At 40.8% G+C, this 15,540-nt stretch overlaps 2 protein-coding genes across 3 annotated transcripts; one reads left to right on the top strand and one right to left on the bottom strand.

Annotated features, from left to right (window-relative positions):
• Positions 1-6: 6 nt before the first annotated feature.
• LOC139469637 (DNA-directed RNA polymerase II subunit GRINL1A-like) lies at positions 7-10,106 on the top strand. Of its 2 annotated transcripts, none has more exons than XM_071251872.1 (6): positions 7-116; positions 1,309-1,424; positions 4,128-4,595; positions 7,182-7,500; positions 9,422-9,510; positions 9,779-10,106. In XM_071251872.1, exons 1-6 carry the CDS (start codon positions 81-83, stop codon positions 9,846-9,848), a joined length of 1,098 nt encoding a protein of 365 aa, XP_071107973.1. In that variant the 5' UTR covers positions 7-80; the 3' UTR covers positions 9,849-10,106. The 2 variants fall into 2 exon arrangements, with proteins under 2 accessions (XP_071107973.1, XP_071107968.1); XM_071251867.1 differs by lacking the exon at positions 7-116 and adding an exon at positions 240-362.
• A 2,669-nt stretch (positions 10,107-12,775) lies between these two features.
• Positions 12,776-14,569, bottom strand: LOC139469627 (uncharacterized). The gene is made up of 2 exons (XM_071251855.1): positions 13,770-14,569; positions 12,776-13,065 (listed from the first exon to the last, which is right to left on the bottom strand). The coding sequence occupies exons 1-2, from the start codon at positions 14,567-14,569 to the stop codon at positions 12,813-12,815; spliced, it is 1,053 nt and encodes a 350-aa protein (XP_071107956.1). The 3' UTR covers positions 12,776-12,812.
• Between the last annotated feature and the right edge of the window lie 971 nt (positions 14,570-15,540).

Raw genomic sequence — 15,540 nt, 5'->3', positions numbered from 1 at the left:
ACACCATTTCAGTATTGAATACAGGGATGCACAGGAAATAATATGTTTACATAGAAGGTACACACAGTATCCGAGTATACATGTTACCAGCCGGAACATGTTCCTATAACACACAAGTTAGTATTATTGTTTTATATTCAATCTGAATATTTGAGTCTTACCACATAAAAAAACATCTCCATGGAAATTCAACCCACCCACCCCCCTAAGTGGAATGGAATAAGTCAACCGATAGATGGCGCAGTGTCGAGAAGGCTATATAAAATGCGTTATACCTTGTGGTTCTGCAGTTGCGGTATTATCAGTACGATATGGCCTGTAAACTGTCTGATGACAAGGTGATAACTAGTAAAATGGGAAAGGTACATACATGTTTTCTTGAACCTAGCTGTGTAAGGCAGTTATGCTTGTCATTTCAGCACTCTACTCAGTCTAGATCCATAACTGCTGAAACACTCATGGTTGCAAAACGTCCCCCATTTTCGTGAGTGTGACAAACTGTCAACGCACATGGATATCGTTATGTCATAAAATGATTGAGACATTGAGAGATATATGTACACTACAGGTGTAAATAAAACAATGATCCGCGGCATCAATACTCCCAGTACTTCTGTCACAGGAACTTGTTATTGCTCAGTAAATGAAAATATGCATCCCTATATATACATGTATATATATATACACTGATATACATTTGACCAATAACGAGTTCCTGTGTGCTTAGTATTATTTATGATTACTAAAGTTACTTTGTCTTAAATATATATTGATGCGGGGGTCTAGTGATAGATGTTTATATATTGCAACAAATCAAGTTCGGCCTCAGTTTTTGATATTTCTGGAAGTGAAATATATCTTGGTTGTTGATCCGTTCAATCACATGAAACACAACTATCATTCTGTCAACAGAGTTGACATTTTTACCCATTACTGTGCCACTCATAATAAAAATATCAACCTTTTTTAGGCCACTCAATGACCTAAACAAGACTATACACAAATATCCTCTATATATTTAGGGGGCGGTCGGGTAGCCTAGTGGTTAAAGCGTTCGCTCGTCACGCTGAAGACCCGGGTTCGATTCCCGACATGGGTACAAAGTGTGAAGCCCATTTCTGGTGTCCCCCGCCATGATATAGCTGGAATATTGCTAAAAGCGGCGTAAAACCATACTCACTCACTTTATATATTTAGGCTTATCAAACATCAAAAGCATATCCTTTGAATAAATTGTGTAAGAGTTTTGCAGATATGTAGAACATTCAGTCAGTCTCTGCTTCATAGTAATGTGAATGTGATCTACAGATGGGGTCCATGTCGATTCCCTCCGAGAAGCAGGGGCAACTAGGAGACTTGACCAAGAAGACTCTGCAGGAACTCCGCGAGCTGCTGGACAGACAGGACAAGCTGCTGAAGAAAGAGTAGGTTCACTACAGACTAGGGGGTGGTCAGGTAGCCGAGTGGTTAAAGCGTTCGCTCGTCACCCAGGAGACCCGGGATCGATTCCCGACATGGGTACAATGTGTAAAGCCCATTTCTGGTGTCCCCTGCCGTGATATTGCTGGAATGTTGTTAAAAGAGGCATAAAACCATACCCACTCACTCACTCTACAGACTAGGCCTGGGACAAGTCCAAAGTTACTACCTAGGTACCCACCCCCATATTACCCAACCCTGCTGTAGGTCTCAAGAGATAGGTACAAACTGTCCGATTGGCTGTAGCCCTGGCAAAATGTGTTTGAATACCGTATAAAGCAGCCTGGTCATGCATACTACTGTGATTCACATACTTACATTAAACTATTAGTTGTGTCCTACTGCCAGTGCTTGGTCAAGAGGTTATAAGCTTACTGCCACTTTTGCCTTTTGTATGGTAGATATCTTTCTATCCTGTAATAACCTCTTGGGAGGTTTTACTTTTTCCAAGTGCAACCTGGTTTGAGGTTTTACTTGTGCTCATAAGACCTGATGATCTGAGTAGCAGATGGAATTGTTTCAAGCGTCCAATGTTCTAAAATCGAAGACAGGAAGTGAAACCTTTTCATTATGGATGATGGGAATTGAACCTGTAACCTCACATATCGTGTTAAGTTTTGTAACCAACTGTTTTCCCAGTGAGCCACCGGGGCAGGTGGTGAAAATACGTTCAATTTTAGATGTCACCACTTAGTTTTGTCTATGCTGCAAGTGTTTCTCTTCTATCTCACACGCTTTGATTGCATTCCTTTTATACCGCGACACACTGTATTGTTTCACCATAAGATATCTTGATGCTTTCTCGTATTTTTCTGTTATTTCTAACATTTGGACGGTTTATAAGTGAGTTAAACCACTCCATCTAGGTTATGGTCAAGGAAGTGAGATTTCGCCAGTCATTTATCGGCAATGTAAGACTGAGTAGCAAATACCCTCTTTCCTCGGTCTTACTTCCTTGACCATAGGGGGCATGGGTGGCCCAGTCGTCTAAGGCACTGCGATTCGCTGTGCAGAGTTGCGTCCTTTGGGCACGCCAGAAACCTATGATTGTGGGTTCGAATCCCGGTTCACCCCGATTATGTTTCTAGATTTGTCAGCACCATACCTGTGCTTGTGGGTTTCACCGAAGTGGTAAACGTCTGAGACCTGGTTTCCTCCCACATTAAGCTGACACGCCGTGATATAACTGGAACACTGTTAAAATCGGCGTTAAACCCAACTCACTCACTCACTCCTTGACCATAACCTAGGAGGAGTGCTTTATCCTTCACATAGGGTGTCTGCCTGGTGAGTGGATGGTCGTGTTAAAGGTGCTTTTAGCATTAGGGGCTAAAACAAGCAATAGTTGTTTCGGAGTCGGTATACTGTGTCTGAGAGGGGTTTCCATGGTGTGTCAGTGGGCTAACGCTATATACCAGCATTAGTCCGGACTATCACAAGAAGCCACGCACTCCCACATACATCTATCATGTATATGTCATTTAAGTGCAATAATCATGAAGGCAACATAAAACCCAATTTCACTTCACCTAATACCACACGAAACTACAAAGATTATCAATTTATGTGTATTGTTGTTGAATTGTATGGGATTAGTATTCGACAGCTGCACAGAGCTATACATGAATTTATAGATGACTGGGCAATATGCAAAATACTGTGTTTCATAATGAATGAGTTTGCCACAGAGTAAACATAACATATATTCAACTGGTGGGGACATTATTATCATTTTAATCAGACCAAGCTGTTACCGGCTGTACTTTTAGATTGTCATTGTGTAAACTAATTGACATGGATTGTACTGGTCGGCAATGGTTCATTCTATCATTAGTGTTCTAAGTGCGATGTCTATGCTATGACTAGTGTTCTTAGTGTGCAATGTCCATGCTATCACCACCTGTGAAGATCTGGAGTAGAATAAGACTTCATCAACCCATGCTTGCTGTAAAAGACAACTATGCTTGTTGTGAGAGGCGACTAACGGAATCAGGTGGTCAGGCTCGCTGACTTTGTTGATGTATGTCATCTTATCCCAATTGCGTGGATTGATGCTCATTATGTCAATCACTGGATTGTCTAGTCCAGATTTGATTATTTACAGACCACTGCCATATAGCTGGAAAATTGCTGAGTGTGGCGTTAAACAACAAACAAACAAACTATGCTATCACATTATTCCAAGCTACCGGTGGGCCACTAAGGGCCCTTATCCTACATGGTCCTTTAGTCAAGTCAGTAAGGAGATTAGGCAAAGCAAAATTTGATAAATTAACACTATCAACAAGGTGAATTTTTGATAAACACTGTCAACATGGTTGATATTTCATAAACACTGTCGACATGGTGAATATTTGATAAACAAACACTGTCGACATGGTAGATATTTTATAATCAGACATATTTGATAAATACTGTCAATCTTGTGACTATTTGATAAACAAACATTGTTTGCATGGTGAGTATTTGATAAACGACAGTGTCGACAAAGTGAATATTTCATATTTGTTTGCTGTTACTGGTAATAGATCTGTTTGTTTAAAAAGAAGATAACACTTGTTTTGGTGGTCACATTGATATCCATATATTTTTTGATTCCATACAGTTCCACTTCTGTCAATCTCACAAATGTTATGTTTGATCTACAGGAAATTTCTTCAAACTTTACCAGATAAGGGGGTCAAAGTGAAAACCTTTGCCCAAACCTTGAGGACACTGATTGCCCAGAGAGAGGACATAGAACGGGCAGCTGCAACTCTAGAGGGTGTGACAATATCAGGTCATGGAGACAAACAAACTTCCAACAGGCATAGGGACAAGAAAGTCACAGCTATTGAGACAAATCAAGAGAGGAAAGTGCAGCAAGAGGGAGACAACTCCAAAAATGAAGCTGCCGTGTGTGAAGCTTCTGTCACAAGAAATGACACTGAACTAAGGGGAGATAAGTCCATTGCTATGGATGTGAGTGACAGACTGAGTGAGGTTTTGGAGCGGGTGACTATATCTACTGATCATCGTGTATCTGTGGGAGAGGATGCGTACATCAACAGTTACGAACGTGTTATCAAAAAGGCGAATGAACAAATACCACTAAAGAAAGCATTCAAACCAAACAGGTAAATTATTCTTGTTCAGATACTGTATTATACCTCCGATGTAAAGTTATGTAAACTATGCTGGTTCAGATACTGAATTATACCTCAGATGTAATGTTATGTAAACTTTGCTGGTTCAGATACTGAATTATACCTCAGATGTAAAGTTATTTAAACTATGCTGGTTCAGATACTGAATTATACCTCAGATGGAAAGTTATTTAAACTTTGCTGGTTCAGATACTGAATTATACCTCAGATGTAAAGTTATTTAAACTATGCTGGTTCAGATACTGAATTATACCTCAGATGTAAAGTTATTTAAACCATGCTGGTTCAGATACTGAATTATACCTCAGATGTAAAGTTATTTAAACCATGCTGATTCAGATACTGAATTATACCTCAGATGTAATGTTACGTAAACTTTGCTGGTTCAGATACTGAATTATACCTCCGATGTAAAGTTATGTAAACTATGCTGGTTCAGATACTGAATTATACCTCAGATGTAATGTTATGTAAACTTTGCTGGTTCAGACACTGAATTATACCTCAGATGTAAAGTTATGTAAACTTTGCTGGTTCAGACACTAAATTATACCTCAGATGGAAAGTTATGTAACTTATGCTGGTTCAGATACTGAATTATACCTCAGATGGAAAGTTATTTAAACTATGCTAGTTCAGATACTGAATTATACCTCAGATGGAAAGTTATTTAAATTTTGCTGGTTCAGATACTGAATTATACCTCAGATGTTATGTCATTTTAACTATGCTGGTTCAGATACTGAATTATACCTCAGATGTAAAGTTATTTAACTTATGCTGGTTCAGATACTGAATTATACCTCAGATGTAAAGTTATGTAAGGATGTATATCATTTTTGTATTGTGTCTTTTATTAGCAGCAGAAACTAACATATTTAGTCCACTATTTTGTTGTTTTGTTTGTTTATTGTTTAATGCCGCACTCAGCAATTTTCTAGCTATAAGATGGCGGTCTGTAAATAAACAAGTCTGGACCACACAATTGAGTGATTAACATCATGAACATTGATGTATGCAATTGGGGTATAATGACATGCATCAACCATGTCAGCGAGCCTGACCACCTGATCCCATTAGTCGCCTCTTCTGATAAGCATAGTTGCCTCTTACAACATGCATGGGTTGCTGAAGACCTATTCTACCCAATTATACCTCAGATGGAAAGTTATTTAAACTTTGCTGGTTCAGATACTGAATTATACCTCAGATGTAAAGTTATTTAAACTATGCTGGTTCAGATACTGAATTATACCTCAGATGTAAAGTTATTTAAACCATGCTGGTTCAGATACTGAATTATACCTCAGATGTAAAGTTATTTAAACCATGCTGGTTCAGATACTGAATTATACCTCAGATGTAATGTTACGTAAACTTTGCTGGTTCAGATACTGAATTATACCTCCGATGTAAAGTTATGTAAACTATGCTGGTTCAGATACTGAATTATACCTCAGATGTAATGTTATGTAAACTTTGCTGGTTCAGACACTGAATTATACCTCAGATGTAAAGTTATGTAAACTTTGCTGGTTCAGACACTAAATTATACCTCAGATGGAAAGTTATGTAACTTATGCTGGTTCAGATACTGAATTATACCTCAGATGGAAAGTTATTTAAACTATGCTAGTTCAGATACTGAATTATACCTCAGATGGAAAGTTATTTAAATTTTGCTGGTTCAGATACTGAATTATACCTCAGATGTTATGTCATTTTAACTATGCTGGTTCAGATACTGAATTATACCTCAGATGTAAAGTTATTTAACTTATGCTGGTTCAGATACTGAATTATACCTCAGATGTAAAGTTATGTAAGGATGTATATCATTTTTGTATTGTGTCTTTTATTAGCAGCAGAAACTAACATATTTAGTCCACTATTTTGTTGTTTTGTTTGTTTATTGTTTAATGCCGCACTCAGCAATTTTCTAGCTATAAGATGGCGGTCTGTAAATAAACAAGTCTGGACCACACAATTGAGTGATTAACATCATGAACATTGATGTATGCAATTGGGGTATAATGACATGCATCAACCATGTCAGCGAGCCTGACCACCTGATCCCATTAGTCGCCTCTTCTGATAAGCATAGTTGCCTCTTACAACATGCATGGGTTGCTGAAGACCTATTCTACCCAAGAAAGTTCACAGGACTTAGTCTGCTAGTCCTCATAATGATAACATAAAAATCCCTTAAAATTGGCAAATTTCTACTAGTCCTTATGATACCTTAACTATTGGGCCCATTGGTAAGGACTACAGGACTAGTGCCGATTTCTAGTCATGCTAATGCTGGCCTTTGAAGATGACCTACTAAACTGAGATGTTTCAAATATAGAATTTTGTCAGAGATATATTGTTTTATTATCTTCAAGTTTTATATTTTAAGGGGGTGGTTCAGGCATATAGGAATTACAAGTTACAGATTCTGTGTTTAAGCATATCATGGATTATTGATATACACACCGACACCCTTTAGTTATTGTTTCATCCAGTTCTGTATAAATAGTACAAACAAGTTAATTCAACCACCCTTACTTTCAGCACTTTAAAAATATCAAAGGTGGAAGACCTACCAGAAGTATACAAGTTCAGATCAAAACAGGACAGGTTGAAGGTCAGTCAAAGCTCAGGAGTGTCAGGTGGATCTGAGAGGAAGACGGAGAGTTCAGTGGACTCTTCAAAGTCCCAGCCTAAGGACGAGTCCGCGGTGGTACTGCCGGACTACAGGCATGACAAGAGTGTGTCCAGGCCCAAGGACGAGTCTGCGGTGGTACTGCCGGACTACAAGCATGACAAGAGTGTGCTGATATCTGTGGAGGAGTCACTGCAGCTCGTCTCACAGCAGAGGAAGCATCACGGGGTAGGGTTACACAGTGTTCTGACGAGGCAGCGGCCTTGCGGGATTCTCACAGTATTTTATAGATTGACGCAGGATATTTTCTCTCAGAAGGGACAAGGCGTGCATTAATGTTGATTAATGTTTATTTTATTATAATTATAGGGGTCACTTACTGTCTCAAAAACAGTTTAAATCAGGGGACAGCTGCTTCTGTTATTGAATGTAAATGTCGGGGCATACTACTGATGCATACTGCTGATGTCTATGTAGGGGGGCAAACTACTGATGTCTATGTAGGGGGGCAAACTACTGATGTCTATGTAGGAGGGCATACTACTGATGTCTATGTAGGGGGCAAACTACTGACGTCTATGTAGGGGGGCATACCACTGATGTCTATGTAGGGGGCAAACTACTGATGTCTATGTAGGGGGGCATACCACTGATGTCTATGTAGGAGGGCATACTACTGATGTCTATGTAGGGGGCAAACTACTGACGTCTATGTAGGGGGGCATACCACTGATGTCTATGTAGGGGGGCATACTACTGATGTCTATGTAGGGGGCAAACTACTGACGTCTATGTAGGGGGGCATACCACTGATGTTTATGTAGGAGGGCATACTACTGATGTCTATGTAGGAGGGCAAACTACTGATGTTTATGTAGGGGGCATACTACTGATGTTTATGTAGGGGGCAAACTACTGACGTCTATGTAGGGGGGCATACCACTGATGTTTATGTAGGAGGGCATACTACTGATGTCTATGTAGGAGGGCAAACTACTGATGTTTATGTAGGGGGCATACTACTGATGTTTATGTAGGGGGCAAACTACTGATGTTAATGTAGGGGGGCATACTGCTGATGTCTATGCAGGGGGGCATACAACTGATGTCTATGTAGGGGGCATACTGCTGATGTCTATGTAGGGGGCAAACTACTGATGTCTATGTAGGGGGGCATACTGCTGATGTCTATGTAGGGGGGCATACTTCTGATGTCTATGTAGGGGGCATACTACTGATGTCTATGTAGGGGGGCATACTACTGATGTCTATGTAGGGGGGGGCATACTTCTGATGTCTATGTAGGGGGCATACTACTGATGTCTATGTAGGGGGCATACCACTGATGTCTATGTAGGGGGGCATACTACTGATGTCTATGTAGGGGGCATACTACTGATGTCTATGTAGGGGGGCATACTACTGATGTCTATGTAGGGGGCATACTACTGATGTCTATGTAGGGGGGCATACTACTGATGTCTATGTAGGGGGCATACTACTGATGTCTATGTAGGGGGGGGGATACTTCCGATGTCTATGTAGGGGGGCATACTACTGATGTCTATGTAGGGGGGCATACTACTGATGTCTATGTAGGGGGGCATACTACTGATGTCTATGTAGGGGGGCATACCACTGATGTCTATGTAGGGGGCATACTACTGATGTCTATGTAGGGGGGGGGATACTACTGATGTCTATGTAGGGGGCATACCACTGATGTCTATGTAGGGGGGCATACTACTGATGTCTATGTAGGGGGCATACTACTGATGTCTATGTAGGGGGGGGGATACTTCCGATGTCTATGTAGGGGGGCATACTACTGATGTCTATGTAGGGGGGCATACTACTGATGTCTATGTAGGGGGCATACAACTGATGTCTATGTAGGGGGCATACTACTGATGTCTATGTAGGGGGGCATACTACTGATGTCTATGTAGGGGGTCATACATCTGATGTTAATGTTGGGGGCATACTACTGATGTCTATGTAGGGGGGCATACATCTGATGTTAATGTTGGGGGCATACTACTGATGTTTCATATATGGCTGAAGTAGCCGATGCAAAGTTAAATTTTAGCTCACTCACTTGACCTCACTACTGATGTTTGTGTACAATGATGGTCCTCCTGTCTCCCAGGAGCTGATGATGAGACAGGCGACGGAGAGGCTGGCGGGCCGCCTCCACATCCGGCTGGACGACTACAACCCAGAGGGAACCAACATGGAGTATCCTTTCTATGTGCTCAGATTCCAGGTTACAATAGGTCCCCAGCAGTGTATGCTGGTCATAGGAGGTGGCGTAAAGGGGTGAGCGGTTTATTGTGTGTCTTCGTACCCAGATGGCGTGGATCATTGTTCACAATATCTGGACCAATATCACTGGATCACATGCACCACTCACACAATAAGGGATAACAATCTATTTTTAGATGAAAGTAGTTTATTTCAGCTTGAAACTATCTTTGAGCAATTAATGCTTCCTTAACCCTACCAGTTATCGTGTGCCAGCCTCTGACACAGACAGTGATGATGAACCGGAAATGGGTGGTTACAATGACGATTGATTGACATGGAGCTAAACATGAAAGATACCTGGACTGAAAGATACCTGGACAAGGTCCTCTTCACTCTGCTGTGACGAGGCATGTGATTGACACTGTGGTGTCTGATTTATGTATCTTGCTCTGAAACGACACGTTTGACTTGGGGTTGGACGACACGAGACAAATAAAGGTGAGCGTATCCTGACCCAGGACATCACAGCTTGATTGTAACAAGTGCTACTCTAAATATGCTACTGTACTATTTCTTGAAAATAAATACAGCAGAGTGTTGTTGTGTTGTTGATGTTGTTTTGTTGTTGATTTAACACTAGAATCCTGTGGTATGGATTAATATGACACTAGAATCCCATGGTATGGATTGATTTGACACTACAATCCTGTGGTATGGATACATTTGACACTACACTCCTGTGGTATGGATTGATTTGACACAAGAATCCTGTGGTATGAATTGATTTGACACTACAATCCTGTGGTATGGATTGATTTGACCCTAGAATCCTGTGGTATGGATTAATATGACACTAGAATCCCATGGTATGGATTGATTTGACACTACAATCCCATGGTATGGATGGATTTGACACTACAATCCTGTGTTATGGATTGATTTGACACTACAATCCCATGGTATGGATTGATTTGACTTTACAATCCTGTGGTATGGATTGATTTGACTCTACAATCCTGTGGTATGGATTGATTTGACACTACAATCCTGTGATAGTGATTAATTTGACTTTACAATCCTGTGGTATGGATTGATTTGACTCTACAATCCTGTGGTATGGATTGATTTGACACTACAATCATGTGGTATGGATTGATTTGACTCTACAATCCTGTGGTATAATTAAATAGGACACTAGAATCCCATGGTATGGATTGATTTGACACTACAGTTCTGTGGTATGGATTGATTTGACACTACAATCCTGTGATAGTGATTAATTTGACACTGCAATCCTGTGGTATGGATTGATTTGACTCTACAATCCTGTGGTATGGATTGATTTGACACTACAATCATGTGGTATGGATTGATTTGACACTAGAATACCGTGGTATGGATTGAGTTGACACTACAATCCTGTGAAATTGATTTATTTGACACTACAATCCTGTGATAGTGATTAATTTGACACTGCAATCCTGTGGTATGGATTGATTTGACTCTACAATCCTGTGGTATGGATTGATTTGAGACCACAATCATGTGATAGTGATTAATTTGACACTACAATCCTGTGGTATGGATTGATTTGACACAATCCTGTGGTATAGATAAATATGACACTAGAATCCCGTGGTATGGATTGATTTGACACTAGAATCTTATGGTGTGGATGGATTTGACACTACAATCCTGTGGTATGGATTGATTTGACACTACAATCATGTAGTATGGATTGATTTGACGCTAGAATCCCATGGTATGGATGGATTTGACACTACAATTCTGTGGTATGGATTGATTTGACACTACAATCCTGTGATAAGGATTGATTTGACACTACAATCCCATGGTATGGATTGATTTGAAACTAGTCCTGTGTCATGGGTTGATTTGACACTGTACAATAATGTGGGATGTTTGATTTCCTTCTACTATGGGACATTTGTTGACAAGCCAAGGCGTCTTGTGTACACAGTTGGCATATAGTGATACAATTCCCACAGGTGTTTGCTGATGGGGCTTCCCAACTGAGTGAGTGAATGAGGATATATTTCCACTTCTTGTAAAATGTTGAATCACTGGGAGAGGCTGCAGAAACAGTGAACTGACCAAGGAAGGTATGGTATGGGTATGGTGAACCCCTGCGCAGGCGAATAATCTCCTACCCATACATTCATGTTTGCAACCTGGACAAGTTATTTGAAACAGACATAAAATATTCATCCATTCAAATTCTGACACCAGCTCCTGACATTCAGGAGTTTTGTCAATTCACGCATTCTTTGACTGACCGGTAAATAAACTTCCAGTTGAAACTTGAAAATTAATGGGTATTATCAGCCTTCATTTACTATTGAAAAGGATGAATGTATCCACACCTTCACTTACAACTATTGAAACTGTGACGACATGTATGCACGGACATATGACCCCCCACATGCTAGATTCTGCATGCGCATCACCGCACGCCAGCAAAACAAGACAAAAGGAGAACAGATTCAACATGACATATTTTATGTAAATACAGTGTTGTTAATGTATGCGAGATACACTGATTGAGATATTACATCAATAAAGCGCTATTTGAATTAATACAATATACAATATCGCAGATAGGAATAGAAAGCCACACTGGTATGCCCCCGCTTGCTCATTCCTCTTGTCTTTGTGTACAGGAAACGTTTTCTTTAGAAACATTGTGTCACAATAGCAAGGGGATATTAACTTTAACAGCGATGCTTCGTGAAATATGCTTTTCCCATATGCTAGCTGCAGGCGCCGAACTGCCTATTGTAGGCGAGTAAGACAGTGAAAAATAACTAACAAAACATACCCACGGTATTTATACGTAATACCCATTTCGTAAATTATAAAATGTTGAAATACAAACATGCACAAAACGAGATATGATTGTGAGTCTATATTATATATGGCATTGGACAAACCTGTTACATTTACTTCACAGTTCTGGTGTGGTTAAGAAACGTTTCACCTTTTTGAACAGTTAGCCACATGGAACAAAAATAAATAAACTAAACTATTGATTTCAAATGACAACAATGAAATCAAACAAAACAATTCATTATGATAATAACCAGAAAAATAATTATTACTTTCATAATATATTTTGAAATACAAACATGTTACAATATACTTGACGTGTTTGTTTAAAAAAATCGCAGTAATTATTATCGATTTTACCTTAATAGATATGCTACTGGTATATGTGTGTTTTAAGACAAACGCTGTTATTTACTTTCTAATACATCGATTAGATAACACATCGCCTAGTTGTTGGTGTTTAAGTTTCGCCAGTATAATTCTGAGCTGCTGTCTTCTAAGAAGGCAGCTTCAACTTCAGCATCCATCTCCCGACAGTCTCCCTGCCAGGGACTCCCGGGGGGTGTGATCGGGAGATCGTACGTGGTGGACTCCTCTACTATGAAACATAATGATGACACCTGGTCGTTCATCAGAACTGCACGTGACGTGTCGGATCTCGGTGAGGAGTCATGAATTTTCTCATTCATCAAGTTGATGCTGAAAAATAAAGTATGAAATAAAATATGAAATCTTTACAGTGTTTTCGTTTGTTTTTTGTTTTTTTTGCGTCATGTAGAATCTAATTCTTTTTTAAAGTGCTTTACACATACATGGGCCCCTGCTATAGAAATAAAAAAAATATTACATGGTTTTGGACGGCTAAGAAAGGTTTTTAGTTATATCACAGCATGTCAACGTAATGTGAGAGTACTGCCAAAAATGAAAGAGATCACTGATATGTATGGTGCTGACAAACCAAAGATCACACTTTAAAATAGAAATAGCAACACAAATTACAAACAAAGACACAATCTCCGTAGAGGTCCTGGCGCGTGGCAAATCCGCCAGCCCAAGGAACTACTTCGCTATATTAGGCCTACCAAAGAAAACCAGAAGACAGCTACTGGTCTATGGACTGTTATATGCTTTAGATATCAATAGCCGCACAAATTAATTACAAGAAGTAAATAACACAGGCCGTAACAAACTGTCAAGCACTGGGTATGTACTGTGATTTTGAAATTATTTTATCCAAACCTCAAATTATCTATTGTGCGCTCTGGTGGTCGTACATTTCTTGATGTTTCACAGATGGCGGGCAGAAAACGTACCAGGCATAAACTCTCATTAGCAGAGACTCGTGTGAGATATAGTTGTTTTGTATTTGAAAAGAAAGCGTTTACAAATTACAGAAATGTCACCTTCCATCTGATGAGGCTGGCGAGTGGTCATCGTTCAGCTTGTTGTTGGAGGACCTGTTGTCAGATATGACTTCAAAGTCTGACCAGGGTGACTTCTCCACCTGGTTCTCCTCTGGTGAGCTGCCATAAACGCTCTCAGTAGAGGCGATGCGGGGGAGGCCAAGTTGATCGTCATCCATCCTGTCAACGCATCTTGTAAGCCCCACAGCCCCGTCGAGGCTGCGTGACAGCAAAGCGAGACTTGATTCGTTTTTCTTTGCAGGGGAGGACGGGGCAGACGACACAAGTTCTCCTCTCTTCCTTTTCCGGCCGCAACCAGCAGCTCTCAACTTTTCATAGAGCTGGTCAGGGGCTATTGTATGACACTTCCGCCATCGAGGGTTCCCGCTAGTGGTGGTGATCTTGGTTGTGACGGTCACCCTGTTGTCATCGTGGGTACTGAGAACGCCGTTGCAGTTGCAGTTCTTCTGTAACTGTCTTATCGTGTACGCCCTGGCGGTTGACTTGTGAAGCCACAAACGGGAATCTTTCTTGAAGCGCCTTCCATTCTTGCCAATGACTGAGAAGACTTGGTCATACGTGAGCTCGCCATCATCACCGTATTTCTTCTGTGATCGTCTGTTCCTGTTCTTGTGGAGCCAGAACCGGGAGTCCTTTTTGAACTCTTTCTGTGGTGGCGCAGGACACTGAGCAGCTCGTTTATAAAGCTGATCACATCTCTGGCAGAATTCCTCGAATGCCTCAGACATGACCTCTTCACAGTCCTCCTCAATATCGATGTCTGGGATGGTGCCGTCCATCAGGTCACAGCTCTGGGGTGTGGAGTAGACAGAGTTGATAAACCTACCCCATCACAACACATTCACTGGGTTGAACACTATACCACAATGGGGTGACGTCACAGAAGTGAAGCATGACAATACGCGACACAATGACGTCACATCATTATAAGTATTGTGACGTCAAACACTTTTTTTGACGGCAACAGGCAAGTGAATGACCGTCTCACCGTGGTCAGTTTTACTCCAGCGGCCTGAACACAACCAGGCCTGGTCCAGGCAAGCCAGTGGTTTTATAGAAGCAACGATAAACGCAAACGGGGTAGACACACTGCCAGCCAGATTTCACATTGTAAGCACCCGGTACACCACGTTTTATTGTTGGCGCGTGTGGGCACTGGGGTCATAGCCTGCAGTTTTGAATCCCCACGAATCAACCAGACTATATGAAGACGAAGATCAGAGGAAGTCTCGCGCTCATACATGTGGGAATATTTTCTTGACAAGTAGTTACAGAGCAACAAATCATAACCAGCCTAGGCTAATCTGGGACTCGAACCCTTGATCCTGGTATTCCGGCACGACAAAGGGACACAACTCTGCACAGAGAATGAATGCGGTGCCTTTGACAACTGGGCCCCCTTGCTTCCCGAACAGATTCAATCTAATTATTTTGTTTGTTTGTTTAACGCCGCTCTCAGCAATATTCCAGCTATTAGACGGCGGTCTGTTAATAATCGAGTCTGGACCAGACAATCCAGTGATTGACATCTGCTGAAGAGTCAATCTAATTAAATCAGATTTTAGCGCTGGTCATCGGTGCAAAATGTTTAGCCGTAGCGAGAACTAAGATCAGTGTTTACTGAAATTAGAACTAAATGAGCACACTCATACTCAGATAGACTCTTCTTTGTCAATTTGTCAAAAATGGAAGCAAACACCATCTGAAGTTTACTGAGAAAACAATATGCGAAATGTTGGAGTTCATCATT

This window comes from Haliotis cracherodii, unplaced genomic scaffold, assembly GCF_022045235.1.
Source record: "Haliotis cracherodii isolate W230 unplaced genomic scaffold, xgHalCrac1.p SCAF_1, whole genome shotgun sequence".
NCBI lineage: Eukaryota > Metazoa > Mollusca > Gastropoda > Lepetellida > Haliotidae > Haliotis > Haliotis cracherodii.
The sequence above is the reverse complement of the archived record's forward strand: the minus strand, read 5'-3'. Positions and strand labels throughout refer to the sequence as shown.